This window comes from Musca autumnalis, unplaced genomic scaffold (genome assembly GCF_047663935.1).
Source record: "Musca autumnalis isolate F117 unplaced genomic scaffold, ASM4766393v1 scaffold_2, whole genome shotgun sequence".
Classification (NCBI taxonomy): domain Eukaryota; kingdom Metazoa; phylum Arthropoda; class Insecta; order Diptera; family Muscidae; genus Musca; species Musca autumnalis.
This window is the reverse complement of record NW_027411755.1, coordinates 253,964,591-253,979,617: the sequence shown is the minus strand read 5'-3', so window position 1 is coordinate 253,979,617 and position 15,027 is coordinate 253,964,591. Positions and strand designations below refer to the sequence as shown.

At 36.0% G+C, this 15,027-nt stretch overlaps 1 protein-coding gene across 1 annotated transcript; it reads right to left on the bottom strand.

Moving 5' to 3' along the window:
• Nucleotides 1-5,415: 5,415 nt before the first annotated feature.
• On the bottom strand, nucleotides 5,416-6,231 carry cype (cytochrome c oxidase subunit cyclope). The gene is made up of 3 exons (XM_073971506.1): nucleotides 6,102-6,231; nucleotides 5,676-5,869; nucleotides 5,416-5,597 (listed from the first exon to the last, which is right to left on the bottom strand). Exons 2-3 carry the CDS (start codon nucleotides 5,843-5,845, stop codon nucleotides 5,534-5,536), a joined length of 234 nt encoding a protein of 77 aa, XP_073827607.1. The 5' UTR covers nucleotides 5,846-5,869; nucleotides 6,102-6,231; the 3' UTR covers nucleotides 5,416-5,533.
• Nucleotides 6,232-15,027: the final 8,796 nt, after the last annotated feature.

Genomic DNA, 15,027 nt, shown 5'->3' with positions numbered 1-15,027 from the left:
CACGAAAATGCATAAGAAGTAAGGGAAGGCTTCTTTCATATAATGAGAGCATGCTGTTGCTATATTTTGCTCAATGATATGGGATATACTTGGCTAGCGGCTGGCCGAAACACTATGGTTTCGGGTCAATCCGGTACGAAAGAACCCGCTGTGGTATTGGTGACGATATTGTTGTTTGGAGCCTTTGGAAAATTATCTCAGAAGGTATGGACTTGCGTCCGCAAATGGTACTTTTGCGAAATGTCTTCAAACTTCACTTTTGTCATAAATTTTGTGCGGAAGGTACCGGAAGGATTGGAACGAAATAGTCCATATTCGAACCTGGATGTAATATTTTTGACCAAATCGGTTATCCGTTCGAGAGTTATCGTGCGCTCCAGCTAGCAAACCAAATGGACGGAAATGGCTAAATATACTCCAAATTATTACGATTTGCAAAGTACGGACCAAATCGGTTACTTCCTTCGCACCATTTTAGCGAATTTTTTAGCACTTTTTCAGAGAAGTATTGGACCAATAGGCACCAGAAATATTACGATATGCACGATATGCTAAGTTTGGACCAACACAGTATCCAGTTCGAATATTGTCGTGGTGGCCGTAGGGGTTTTAACAGCTTTCGTGCAATTTTCGCATGAAGTATGGGCTTGCTCCTAAACAAGTAAAAAAGTATCAGTCGGCTTTGCCGACAGAGATATACCCTCAGCCTGTATATATTGAAACATTTTTTTTCCCAAAAAACGTATATATTTAGGGGTTTTTAAAAATTTTGGGAATTTGAACCGACAAAAATGTTCATTAGGATTAGAGATCAAAAGTATTGCGGAGGAGATACTAAAAGGAATGGATCGCCATTGACCGTTATGGAAGTGGATCTCCAGCCAAAACATATGGTGCCATAGGGGGTTTTTACGCTCTTCGGACTTGCCCCTAAACAACTTTTAACATCGTAATTGAGGCAGCGAATGCAAGTTGCTTCAACAAGAATCAAAGTGATTCGATAGCAGGTCTTAAAGTGAACTTATCCGAAATTTTGTGTGGGAGGTACCGGATGGAGTGGACTAATATGGTCCATATTTGAACCTGATCTATATCTAGTAGATATATCAGGATGTGTAATGTATGGACCAATTCGGCCACTCCCTTCAAGATTTACCGTTTGAACAAATTTTCCGCACATTTTTGAACTTTTGTAGGGGAGGTACCTGAAGGAGTAGACCGATATGGCTTATCTTCGAACTTAAGCTATTTTTGGACAAAATATTACTAAGGCCAAATTTTGGACCGAATCGGCAGATCCGTTCTAGAGTTATCTATCGCTCCAACCACCTCACACGGTGTCATAGCGGTTTTTTTGCAACTCTCAAGCTATTTTCTCAGGAAGTATGGACTTGCCCCTAAGGAAACTTGTACCGTCGTGTGGGGGCAGTGAATACAAGTAGCTAAAACAAAAATCAAAGCGATTCGAGAGATGGCCCTAAACTGAACTTTTCCGAAATTTTGTGTGGGAGGTACCCGAAGGAGTGTGTGATTGAGTCTATATTGAAACATTGTGTAAGTCTGGTACACATTTTACGATAGGCAAAGTATGGACCAAATCGGTTACTCCCTTCAAGAGTTATCGAACTTTTGTGGGGGAGATACCGGAAGTAGTGGACCGATATAGCCCATCTTCGAACTTAAACTAAGTTTGGACAAAATATTACGAAAGCCATAATTTGAACCGAATCGGTTCATCCGTTCGAGAGTTATCGTGCGCTCCAGCCAGCAAGACAGACAGACGGACGGACATTTCTTCAAACTTACTTGGGGTCTAAAACCATTATTTCGATGAGGCACATTTTGCAGACTACTTTCTAAAAAACAAGAAAAAAAGTATCAGTCGGCTTTGCCAATAAAGATATACCCTCAGCCTATGTGAATTGGAACTTTCATCTACGGACAGATCGAATGTACAAGGTGGCGCAAAAGTAATCTTCCTATCAGAAAATGCTATAATTTTTGCGATTGGCCCCTAATGTCAGTTCTGTTTTGACATTTGTGTAGTAAGCACATGTAAAATACACGTTAATAAACAATGTTACGCTACACTGCTCCAGAACGCGGAATATTGGTGACTATTTATTTGGCCAATAATCGGTCGGTGACTTTGGCACAACGTGAATTTCGTCGCAGACGTTTAGCCGCTCGCCTCGAAGAGACTGGCACAACACGTGATGCTGTCATGCATGGCAGACCCCGGAGTATCCGTTCTGCAGAGAATATTGCTGCTGTAGCCGAGGATGTCATGGAAGCGCCGTCGACATAGACCAGACGACGTGCCACGCAAATGGGTATCAGTTGACGGTCTTTACAGCGAATTTTGGTACGATATTGAAGATGTTTCCGTACAAAGTCCAGACGGTGCATCAGCTGTTAGATGCTAACCGCCAATCGCGTCTAACATACGATCAAGCCATCCTTAATCACCACCAACAGGAAGATGATTTTTCATCAAAAGTAATCATGAGTGATGAGGCGCTCCAGACTTCTTTTTGTGGGGCTTTTGAAGTCGCCGGTTTATGTCAACAAGCCTTAGACTCTTTCAGCTCTTAAAGACAATATCCGACAAGAATGTGAGGACCTATCGCCGGAAGTTTTGGCCAAAGTGATGTAAAATGGCATAAAAAGGTCTCAAAAGACTATAAACTGTGGCGGCTGCCATTTATCTGATATCATATTCTCGACTTGATGTAAAAAAATTAAAAGACCAACTAATAATAATCCACAAGAAAAATCAAAGTTTTTCATTTTTTTTTTAATTACAGCCAAAATACTTCGGAAGATTACTTTTGCGCCACCTTGTATATAGTGTCTTTTCAGAACTTTGTGGAACTTTTTGTACATTTGAACTTGCCGAATAAAAAGTGGATTAGGATTAAAGTTCAAAAGTTATGAGGAGGAGGGAATGGACCGACATAGTGCATTACGGTAGTGGATCTTATTTTGAGAGTCATATCTTTTCGATAAATATCGAACCCACTAGTCATTTCAGTGGGTAATCGTACACCTGTTGGACCAGTATGCCAGGAAACATGGACTTGTCCAAGGAAAACATAATATGGCTGTAAACAGGACCACAAAGAACATAGTCGGTATAAATTTCCAAAGGATCGCCGAACAGACCCTAAACTGCACTTGGACATAAATGTTGAACTTTTGTGGAGGAGGTATCCTAAGGAGAATATCGATATGGGCCATTTAGAAGTTAGTTCGGACAAAATATGGCGAAGGCCAAAGTTATCGTGCGCACAAATTTTCCGAACATTTTTGAACTTTTGTGGGGGAGGTACCTGAAGGAGTGAACCGATATGGCTTATCTTCGAACTTAAACTAACTTTGGACAAAATATTATGAAGACCAAATTTTGGATCGAATCGGCAGATCCGTTTGAGAGTTATCTTGCGCTCCAACCACTGCACACGCTGTCATAGAGGTTTTTTGAAACTTTCAGGCTATTTTCTCAGGATGTATGGTTTTGCCCCTGATGAAACTTGTACCGTCGTATTGGGGGCAGTGAATACAAGTTGCTACAACAAAAACCAAAACGATTCGAGAACAGCCCTCCTATTCAGTAACTTTTTAACAACTTTACTCATTGTTTATTTTACAACAATTTCATTTGTTTGTTTTGTAGTTGTTACAAAAACAAATGAAATTTTAACAACTTTTCAATCGATAAAAGTTACAGAATAGGCCTACAGGTCCTAAACTGAACTTTTTCGAAATTTTGTGTGGGAGTCTATATTGGAAATTTCACGATGTGCAAAGTATGGACCAAATCAGTTACTCCCTTCAAGAGTTATCGTGCGCACGATTTTTCCGAACATTTCCAAACTTTCGTGGGGGAGGTACCCGAAGGAGTGGACCGATATAACCCATCTTCGAACTTAAACTAAGTTTCGACAAAATATTGCGAAAGCCAAAATTTGGACCAAATCGATTGATCCATTCGAAAGTTATCGCGCGCTCCAGCCAGACAAACAGACAGACGGACGGACATTGCTAAATCAACTCCGAATTGTCTGAAACGGATTTCGTCCAAACATACTTGGGGTCTAAAACCATTATTTCGATGAGGCACATTTTGCCCGTATGAAAGTGTATACCACCTGGTTAGCATAAATGCTGAGGGTATAAATATTCATGCTCGAAAAAATCCATGAAGAAATAAACCACCAGTTTTGTAAATAAGAGTTGTTGAGCTTAAGGTCAGTGTTTTGATTTCACATTTTTGTTAAAAGTTAGATTTTAGGCACGATGACAATATAACGGGTATCATCAACGTGTCACTAAAGGTTGGTCTGAAGCATAAAGATCTATCGACCGATATGCATCATTACATTGTGGGATTATATGAAGATACCGTGGAGCAGCGGAACAAACATTTTCAGTGTAATTAATATTGGCTAACATTTCTTGGGTATATCAGCCATGAAAAACTTCTCTACAAGTGGTGTCGTAAGATTCGCCGTTCGGACTCGGCGATAAAAAGTAGGTCCCATATCATTGAACAAATATGAATCGGCGTGCACTCACTGATATGAAAGAAGTCTCCCTTGTCCCTTTGGGACAAGACACTAACACACTAAACACCATCAATGTTGCTAATGTGCCGTTTAGGCGCATATGTTGTATTGGTTTAAAATGTTTATCTAAATTACTCACTTTTATCCTTATCACAACGGAATATAGGCAGGATAACTACGTATTATAAAATTTAAATCAATCCCAAGTGTGCCCCCAAACAATGTAATTGTAAAACATTTCCGAAAAAATCAAGACCCATAACTCGGGAAGTATGGACTTCCAAAAAAAAAAAAATGCAGGGTTTCAGGGAATATCTATGATAAAATTTTCAAAAGGATTGAAGAGGTACTCTTTCAATATTTTCAAAGGTAATTAAACCCTCTAGTGTAATACTTTTTTGTTCTTCAAATAAAAACTCATTCAAATTAACACAGAATTGAGAGACCAAGAAGATGTTGGGTTTGACTTGCAAAACATTTACATTAAATATTAACCCTAATCCTAATTGTTTTTCCAGAAATTTCTCAACTTTGACAAATAATTGAGCTTCTTCCGATAATAACCGGACGAAACTCAAACTGTTTCTCAATATGAAGCAATAAGGAACTTTTTTTAATAGTAAAATTATTTTTCCAACTACAATACAAAGGGGAAAAAATAGAAATACACTACAGAAGTAAAAAGATCTTACCGCTACGGCAGAACAACAATAGGTTTCTTGCTCTAATTGAAATTTGCTTTTCATTCTTGCGATTTCGATTCTTGATTCTTGTAACACATTCACTTCAACGCTTAATTATGCTAATTAATAAAGTTCTCTTTGCCCATTAAACACTTACAAACGTATTTTTCTTTCACAGATTTCTTGTTTTTCTTTTATTTGATATAAATCATACTGTTTTTAAAGCTACGAACTAGCAATAATTAGCTAAAATGCTTCCCCCAACATAAAACAAAAAACTGTTTAGCAGGATTGGAAGCGACCGTTGGCCTTCATGCGTTCGAAAGATTTCTGCGCATCGTAATTCCTGGAAAACAACAAAAGGCCATTATATTATAATTGATGTCAAAGGGACTGAAACCAACATATTCCAAAGAAAACTTACTTGTAGAATTCAGCGTAGGCTTCTTTTTTGGGATTATTCACAAAGAGTTTGAAAGCTGTGGTGATGACGGCAGTCAAACCAATGGCAATAGCCAAACCACGTTTTGTTTGGGCATTATGCAAGCCACGCATAAGGGGAGCGTTGTTGGAAACAGCAGGAGCGTTAGTCATTTTGGTAATTCAAATTGTGAACTCCTGAGGATGAAAGGACATAAAATCAATCAAAAATTATAGGTTACGTAACATGTAAAAAAGATTGCAAAGAGAAAAATTCAATGTTGTCAAAATGCCACCGTTGTTTAATCAATAAATCAATTATTCATGTCCCATCAATGCAAAGCGTTTACTTTTATATTTAATTTACATTTTTCTTTTGCAATTTCACTATTTTTATTTTTTTCTTATAATTTTTCCATTTTTTCCTTACTTTTTCGTTCTCAAAATCTGTGTGACACCTGAATTTGTAACTCTCAACTCGAGTATTTTTTCGTTCTCTACAGCTGTAAAACTGATTTTCCAATCAGAGCTGTATATTTTGGTACTTTTTTACTCATCACCGTTTAAACTAAATGAACGAAGGCGTAGCGTATGTCGTTGAGTTGTTCCTGTATTAACCCAGCTAAAAGTTTGCATCCGCGGATGCAGTTAAATCACTAGAACAATTGCCGCTGGAGTATATCTTTTCCTATGAATTTTACAAGAGAGCGCGCAGCTAGGATGCACTCCATGTTGCTTCCACGGCACACAGCTAGGATGCACTCCATTTTCGATCCAAATCGCAGCCTTTGATGTAGTGTTTTGGATTGAATTTAAATGCAGTCTAAAGATGTTATAAAATGCAAGCCATTGCAAATATCCCAAAATAAATAAAATACATTGCTTATTCGTGTAAAACAAGAATATTAACTTTATTACATTAACACAAATTACAAAAACTCTCAATTATATTTGATCGTAACTAAGTTTACTTCCTCTACTCTGCTTTTTATGACATCGAAATTGATATTGCTTCATCATCCAAATGGTTTTTCATTTTTATACCCTCCACCATAGGATGGGGGTATATTAAGTTTGTCACTACGTTTGTAACTACTCGAAATAATCATTGTAGACCCCACAACGAATATATATTCTTGATCAGCGTGCAATTCTACATCGATATAGCCATGTCCGTCCGTCTGTCCGTCTGTGGAAATCACTCTAGCGTCCGAACGGATTGACGTAGGTTTATGAAATTTTGGGAAAATATGTTATATTTACGTAGGACTTTTGGTATTGAAAGTGGGCTATGTAGGTCCACGCTTTCGTATAGCCCCCATACAAAATGACGCGTGACGCGTCGTCGTCGATATTTGGCCCATTTTACCACCGAATTGGTTGTAATTTGGTATTTTGTGTCTCCAGAGGCCAAAAAATGTTCCTACCAAAGTTGGGTTATATAGGTCCACGTATTGGTATAGCCCCCATATAAGGCCCCATATAAAGTACGCGTCATTTTAATATATTTTGAATGTATTAGACCCATTTGACCACATAATTGGTTGTAATTTGGTATTTTGTGTCTGCAGAGGCCAGAAAACATTCCTACCAAAGTTGGGTTATATAGGTCCACGTTTTGGTATAGCCCCCACATAAGGCCCCTTATAAAGTACGCGTCATTTTAATATATTTTGAATGTATTAGACCCACTTAACCAAAGAATCGGTTGTAACTTTGTATTTTGTGTTTCTAGAGGCTAAGAAACATTTCTACCATAAAATGTTTATATAGGTCCACGTGTTGATATAGTCCCCATAATACAATATCTCCCGATTTTCTATATTTTGAACGTTTTAGCCTCATTATCACACCGAGATGGCTGAAATTTGGTATTTAGTCTTCTTTAGGCGTATAAAACTTTCCCCCAGAAATTTGTAGGTATAGGTCCACGCCAGCATATAGCTCCCATAGAACGGTACCTTCCGAATTTCGGTATTTTGAAGGTTGTGGCCACATTAATCCACCCATGGTACAATAAAGTAGAGGTAGGCCAGGTATGAAAATCACTGAGAAATGCCACCATGCAGCCATGGCTTAAAACGTCAAATGGCATGGTACAATAATAATGGTAGATGTACCTGCATAGCTATCCCGTATTACAAAAACATATGGAACTTAAAGCTTCACTTTTTATATGTTAAAAGTGCCATATAGTGTAAAAACATTTCTTTAGCTAGGCTCCAGAATATTCTTGTTGGAAAAGTGTTCCAAAAATAGCAAAAGTTCTTCCCAAACTTATGACAGTGAAAAAATGTCATTCACTTATTTTCTACTTGACAAGTTTGGCTAATCTGACATCGTGATTGCTGGTATCCGATTTGCAGATAAATGTCAGCAGAATTATTACAAAAATTGTAATTTTTACATTCTCATACTTTTGGAACAAATTTAAATTAATATCAATATTTGATAAATTGTTCATTCGTAAGTTTTGCTAAAAAAATCAGCAATTTTATTTGCCACGCGAATACCTTTTTTTGTCCTTGTTTTCAATTTTAAGATATAGTGTTACAGCAGAAGTTTTTTGTTGGAACAATTCAGCGATACATCTACCTTTATGATTGCATAATGTCAAAAATAGAGTTGTACAATCTAGTTCATTTGAAAGATCTAGTTCAATAGTTCAGCTCTTTTAACTGAACTAGTTCAGTAATCTAGTTCATAGTTCACTATCCAGTTCATTCGGATCATAATCGGTCAATCAAACGCACACATACACCAAATACATAGAAACAAACAATAGAATAATATAATTTAACTACACCAGAACAAAAATATTACATTTACGTGTTTTATTCCATTTATAAAGAAAGATTAAGTTGGTATTAATTTAGGAAAACACGTCCTTCATTTAGGTGGCTGGCAAAAATCTAATACCCTAGACAGACGGCAGAGTTAATTTGCATTAAAAATGTCCTAATTTGAATTAATTTTTTACCCTGACAGACAATAGTATCTGCATTTATGAAACAGCTGTTTGTGTTGTTTGTTTGTACCCAGCAGACCATTTCATAAAGCTTTATGAAAAGTTCGACAAAATATGCGAAACAAATACACTTTCTACCTTTGACCTTTTCACCACGATGAAGCAAAAATAAATTTAATTTATTCGCGATATTTTTGAGTCTTTTTAATATTATAAAACTTTAAAAAACATTTGAGGAAGATATAATTTTCGATAGAATTGGTATGGTGGGTAATGACATTTTTTGTGAAAATAAAAATTTGAAAAAGAGATTTGTTAGAAGGCGTGAAAAACGATTAGCTGCTATTCTACTAGCGAAAGACCACTAGTTATTTGGAAGAAACGCGAAAATTGCTGATTTGCTTTCCATTTTTATTTTCTTAAACATGGAAATTTGACAAAAGACAATTAATTTTCAACAGCATTGCCATATTGAAATTGCTAAATTCAGTTTAAATTTCCTTTGATTTTGTGCATTAAGAATGTGGATAATGCACGAAATTATTTGAATTAAGGCAGTTAATGCAAATTAACGCTGCCGTCTGTCTAGGGTATTATGTTGTGTGTGTGTAGAAACTATCAATTCGAAAAAGCTTTGTGCGTGTTTTCTTTTTATTTATTTTTTCTATCCAGAACAAGGCACATTCAATATGGAAATATGTGGAATTTGTTGTGTTTTTGAAGAAATCTTCACTTTCGAACAACTATTCATTGTACCTTGATCAAAAGCGTAAACAAACTCATCACATTACGAAGGCATCACTTAATACTGCCGACGGTAGAGCTGGCAAACCATCGATATTCCCAACATTAGATATTTTCGATATAATGTTTTAAAATATCGATTGCTATCGATATTATCGTTAAGTTGTCATCGCCATTAATTTGGAGATGAAAATGGCGCAAATGTCAATGATTTTCTTGAAATTATGCAAAAGTAGTTCACAGAAATGTAAAGGAGAATAAACAACTGCCATCATTTTATAAAAAATGTAAAAAAATAAATTTTATTTTACCAAAAAATGTGTACGTGTGACTACGGACTTACTTTCTTACAAAAACATAACCGAAAAGCAGCGAAATTTCTATTTATTTCAATGGATTTCAGGTTAGGGGTTTTTATTCCGATAATATCGATAGGAAAAACTATCTATCGATATTGAATTTTTAAATAATAATCGATATTATCGATAGTGCCATCGATTTTTTGCCAGCTCTAGCCGACGGCGTAACTTTATGCATATGTGAACGACATGTGAACTAGATTGTGAATCGTTCGTTCGTTGATCGAACGGTCGCCGACTGATTATAGTTCAGTGAACTATATCGACTGATCTAGTTCATACGCTCTATTCAATGAATCGTTCAATTGAACTAGTTCGTTCATGAACTATACAACTCTAGTCAAAAACAGTACAAACATGGTACAAATACACAGGTAGCCGCATCGGCAATTGTTGGTAACATAAGATGTCAAAATTTGACATCAATTCAAAGCAATTGACACATTATGTTACCATCAGCTGGCTTGATAATGCTACCTGTATGATTGTACCATGAGTACAAAATGTCCATGAAATGTACCATGAAAATGTCCACCCTGCTTTTGACAGATTAGGCCATAAAAAGAAAAAAATTGTAATCAGCTGTTAGCTGTGGCCTACTTTTACTTTATTCTACCATGAATCCACCGAAATGGCTGAAATTTGTGGTGGAGGGTATAAAAAGTTCGGCCCGACCGAACTTAACGCTTTTCTTACTTGTTCCTCCTACTTCTGTTCAGATTTCCAAAAAACTCCAACTCCTCTTCAAAAATCATTTGCGTCTCGTGAATTACAGCAATGTTCATAACTTTACTTTGTATTTCTTTATTTTTTATAAAACAAATTCTTAGAATTTTAACACTCTTTCTTGTGTTCAGAAAAAAAGACTGCGATTGTAGGGATCAAAAAATTGGCTTGCTTGGCTAGGGATCTATAAGCGAGTGCTTCCAAAATGTATCGAGCGCAGTGCATTTTCATAACTCCGTGTGGACTGCATCGAAAGATGTATTGAAATCATAACTCAGCATTGCACTACTTCCAAACTTTTTTGCTGGGACGATAAATGCAATTTACAAGAGTTGTGTTCGAAGCAAAAAGTTAGCATCCGTGAATGCAGTCCCAGCAAAACCTAGTAAAAAGTTTGCATCCGCGGATGCAGTTGAATCACTACAAGTGTACAGTACATTTGCCGTTGGAGTACATCTTTTCCTATGAATTCACTTAGTCGAAGGTCACACTAGAGTGGTTTCATTGAAGGTATTTATAGATCGAGTTCCCCACTACAGCAACTTCATGATATCACTCTACTGTGAAACTTGACCTAGGAACCCTTGTTTTCATGAAATTGTTTCAATGAAACACTCTAGTGTGACCAAGGACATATGAAATTTTATGCTACGTTTACATTTACGAAATCCACTCGATTTCAACTGTCAATTCCATAGCTCAAACGTCAAATGAAATCTCACCTGGATTTCATTTGACGTTTAACCTATGGATTTGACAGTTGAAATCGAATGGATTTCGTAAATGTAAACCAAGCATTACAAGCGAGCGCGCAGCTAGTATGCGCTCCATTTTGTTTCACAGCACACAGCTAGAATGCATTCCATTTTTTATCCAAGTCACAGCTTTTGATTTACTGTTTTGGATTGAATTTATGTTTGGTTTACATTCGGCGTCTTTTCGTGATTTCGAAGGCGTTTCGTGATTTCGCGCGGAATCAAGCAAAAATTATCATGATTTCGCATACAAAAATGAAATCATCTCAATTCGTGATTTCAGCGAAATCAACATCGAAATCACAGTACACATGATATACAACCCTGCTTTTGCCTGAAAAAGTACCAAAAGTTGCAACACTTTTCACGTATCACAATAAACAAGGTAGATGGTCAGTTGCTGCAACAAAAAAATTTATTGTCAAAATTTGTAAGCAATGTGAAAAAATATGAAATTACTTTGTTAAAATGCTGTTTTTCATTGTGTTCCCGTACTTTTTAGTGGTTATGTTAGAAAAAAGAGCGAATTTTCATAAATTGCTTCCCCATACAAATTTCTTAAAAAAGACGGGAACGGAAAAATGACGGAAATTGCAAAAACTCAAGCAGAAATGTCAAAATAAACGTATCAGCTATCGTAGTTAGATGCCGACGAACATGCTGCTAGTTTCTAATAGGCCAAAATTGTATGGCAGAAAATAGGAGAATAGAGTGTTATTCGGCGCTGTTATTGTTTAAAGAGAAGTGCAAGTCTTGCTAGATTTCGGAGTACGGAAAATCATTTTTAGCACTGAACGGGCAAACTACTTCAAGTAATAATATTTTGCAGGTTCTGAGCACAAATTTTATCTATCAAAATTTATTATTATGATGTCTCAACGATAAAATAATTTTTTATTTTTTTATTTGTTAGTACTATACACAATTAATACGATATATAGATAATTTTACGGTAATTTTCGAAATAAAGTTGTAAAGTTCTATATTGTCGTATATTTTTGATGACTAATTAAATATACAACAACTTGTTTTGAAAATTCATGTTCGATCAGCTGTGCATATGCATCTACCTTGATAATTGTGATATGTTTGAAATCAACAAAAAAATAAGTATAAACACCGGGGTGTATTTCAGGATTTCGTAAAATCCAGTGGATTTTGGAGCGCAAGTGTAAACTTGGCATTAAAGGTACTATTTGGATTACATTTTTAGTCAGTCTAAAGATGCAATAAAAATGCAAGCCATTGCGAAATATCCCAGAATAAATAAAATGCATTTATTATTGGTGTAAAACAAGTATACAAAGAACTTTATTATGTAAACACAAATTAAAAAAAGTTTACATTATATTCAATCACATTTGAGTTTACTTCCTCCGTTCTCCATTTAATCCAAGCGCATCTGATTTTGCATCATCATCCTAAAGGTTTTTATTTTGCTTTCCCATTACTAGTTCAGCTTTCGACATTGACTTCACTCCATTAAAAATTTCCGTCTCGTGAATTACCGCAAAAATGTTCACAACTTAAGTTTTTATTTCTTTATTTTATAAGTCCGGTCCACACTAGAGTTATTTCATTGGAAAAATTGCATGAAATTATGCGTCTCTAGATCGACCTCCATAGTAAAGTAAAATCATAAAATTGCTGTAGTGGGGAATTCGATTTAAGAACACCTAATTTCTTGAAAATTCACGCTAGTGTGGACCGGGACTAACAAATTGTAAGAAATGTATACACTCTTTTTTATTTGTGGTAGAAATTATTTCGCCAGCGGCGGATAGGGATCAACCAACTGTTTTTTTTTTTGTAGGGTTCTCTAAAGCGCCTGCTTATACATTGGATCCAAATAATTGCATTTTTCATAACTCCGTGTGGACTGCATCGAAGGATGTTGTGAAAACATAACTCCACATGCATCACTTTCAAAATTTTTTGCTGGATATCGATTTTTTAGGATTTGTTCCGAAAATTTTCAGAATCTCAAAACAAATATCCGAAAAGAATTCTTTTTTCTACAAGTTTTGGAATATTTCTTCAGAGTGTTGTCCGAGATTCAAAATATCCCTCAGAATTTTTTACAAAAATTCCTTTCGAACTCTAAACGTATTCGTGTGGAAACTCGAATGTACTCAAAGTACATTTCCCTCGACAAAATGTTGCGAATTCTGTGACACGCTTCACACAAAAAGGTACATGTTTTGCATGCGAATACGGAATCAGAGATGGAAACTTGTGCAGAGATTTCTTCCGAATTCGATACGGTTGTTTAGTGGGTTTCTACTTTCTCCTACTCTGCATTTTATACAAACCCAACTGATTTTGCTTCATCATGAAAATGGTTTTTTATGTTGCTTTCCCATACAGCTTTCGACATGGACTCCAGCTCCACTCCATTAAGAATTTCCGTCTCGTGAATTACCGCAAAAATATTAAGCGGGGTACACACGATCAGTTTTGACTGTCGATTTTTCGGAATTATCGATAACTGTCAAACAATCCAGCAACCACAAAATATTTTGTGGTTGCCTGATGACTGACAAAAGTATACGGCCACACTGGCAAGCAACCGATTATTTGAGCAAAACTGACAGTCAAAACTGATCGTGTGTACCCCACTTTAGTGTTTAGCTTGCATTTATTTATTTTAGACTGTCTGCAAATACAACTCTGATTTACTAACACAAACATATGCTAAGTTTACATTTACGAAATCCACTCGATTTCAACTGTCAATTTCATAGCTCAAACGTCAAATGAAATCTCTTCTGGATTTCATTTGACGTTTAACCTATGGATTTGACAGTTGAAATCGAGTGGATTTCGTAAATGTAAACCAAGCATTACATTTGTCGGCTGTCGTCTACCAGCTGTCTATCATTTTTTCACAGACAGTCGGGTTAACAAATTTTTTGACATTTTTGTAAAAATAAGTGAGATAATAATTGAAATGTTTTGAAAACAAAAGAACATGAACAAAAACAAAATATGTGAACGGAAAACAAAAAGAAATCGACGATTTTCATTCATAATTTTACATTTTTTTGCAGTTGTCTGGACGCCTACATCACACAGGCAAGTTTTGGGGTTTTGACAATCAATACATGTACTCAACTGCATGGTACAAATACACAGGTAGCCGCATCGGCAATTGTTGGCAACATAAGATGTCAACATTTGACATCAATTCAATGCAATTGACACATTATGTTACCATCAGCTGGCATGATAATGCTACCTGTATTATTGTACCATGCTCAACTGTCCTGTCATGTCCCAGCAAAAAATTTTGGAAGTTGTGCAATTGGAGTTATGATTTCACAACATCTTTCGATGTAGTCCAACCGAGTTATGAAAAATGCACTCGGTTCGATACATTTTTGGCCTGTTCCCGTACTTTATAAAGTTGTAAAAGTCGTAAAAGTTGTAAAAGTCGTAAACGATTTTCATATAAATTTTGTGTACGGGAACGCAAAATGTGTAAAAGTGGTAAAAATTGTAAAAACTTTTTAGTTCTGGAACAGAGCTTTTATAAGCAGTTGCTGTAGAGATCCCAACACTTAAAAACAGTTGGTTGATCCCTACACATTTCTTCAAAAGATAAAGAAGAGGGTATACATTTCGAAGAATTTTTTATAAAATAAAGAAATAACAACTTAAGTTGCGAACATATTTACGGTAATTCACGAGACGGAAATTTTTAATGGAGTGGAGTTGGAGTCCATGTCGAAAGCTGAACTAGTGATGGGAAGGCAACATAAAACATCTTTACGATGATAAAAGAAAATCAGATGCGCTTGGATT

What these genes read in the sequence shown, in the direction of transcription:
- cype (XM_073971506.1), bottom strand. Translation starts at nt 5,845, where the DNA reads ATGACTAACGCTCCTGCTGTTTCCAACAACGCTCCCCTTATGCGTGGC. An exon ending in GCCTACGCTGAATTCTACAA is followed by an intron (nt 5,598 to 5,675) that starts GTAAGTTTTCTT and finishes GTTGTTTTCCAG; the next exon opens with GAATTACGATGCGCAGAAAT.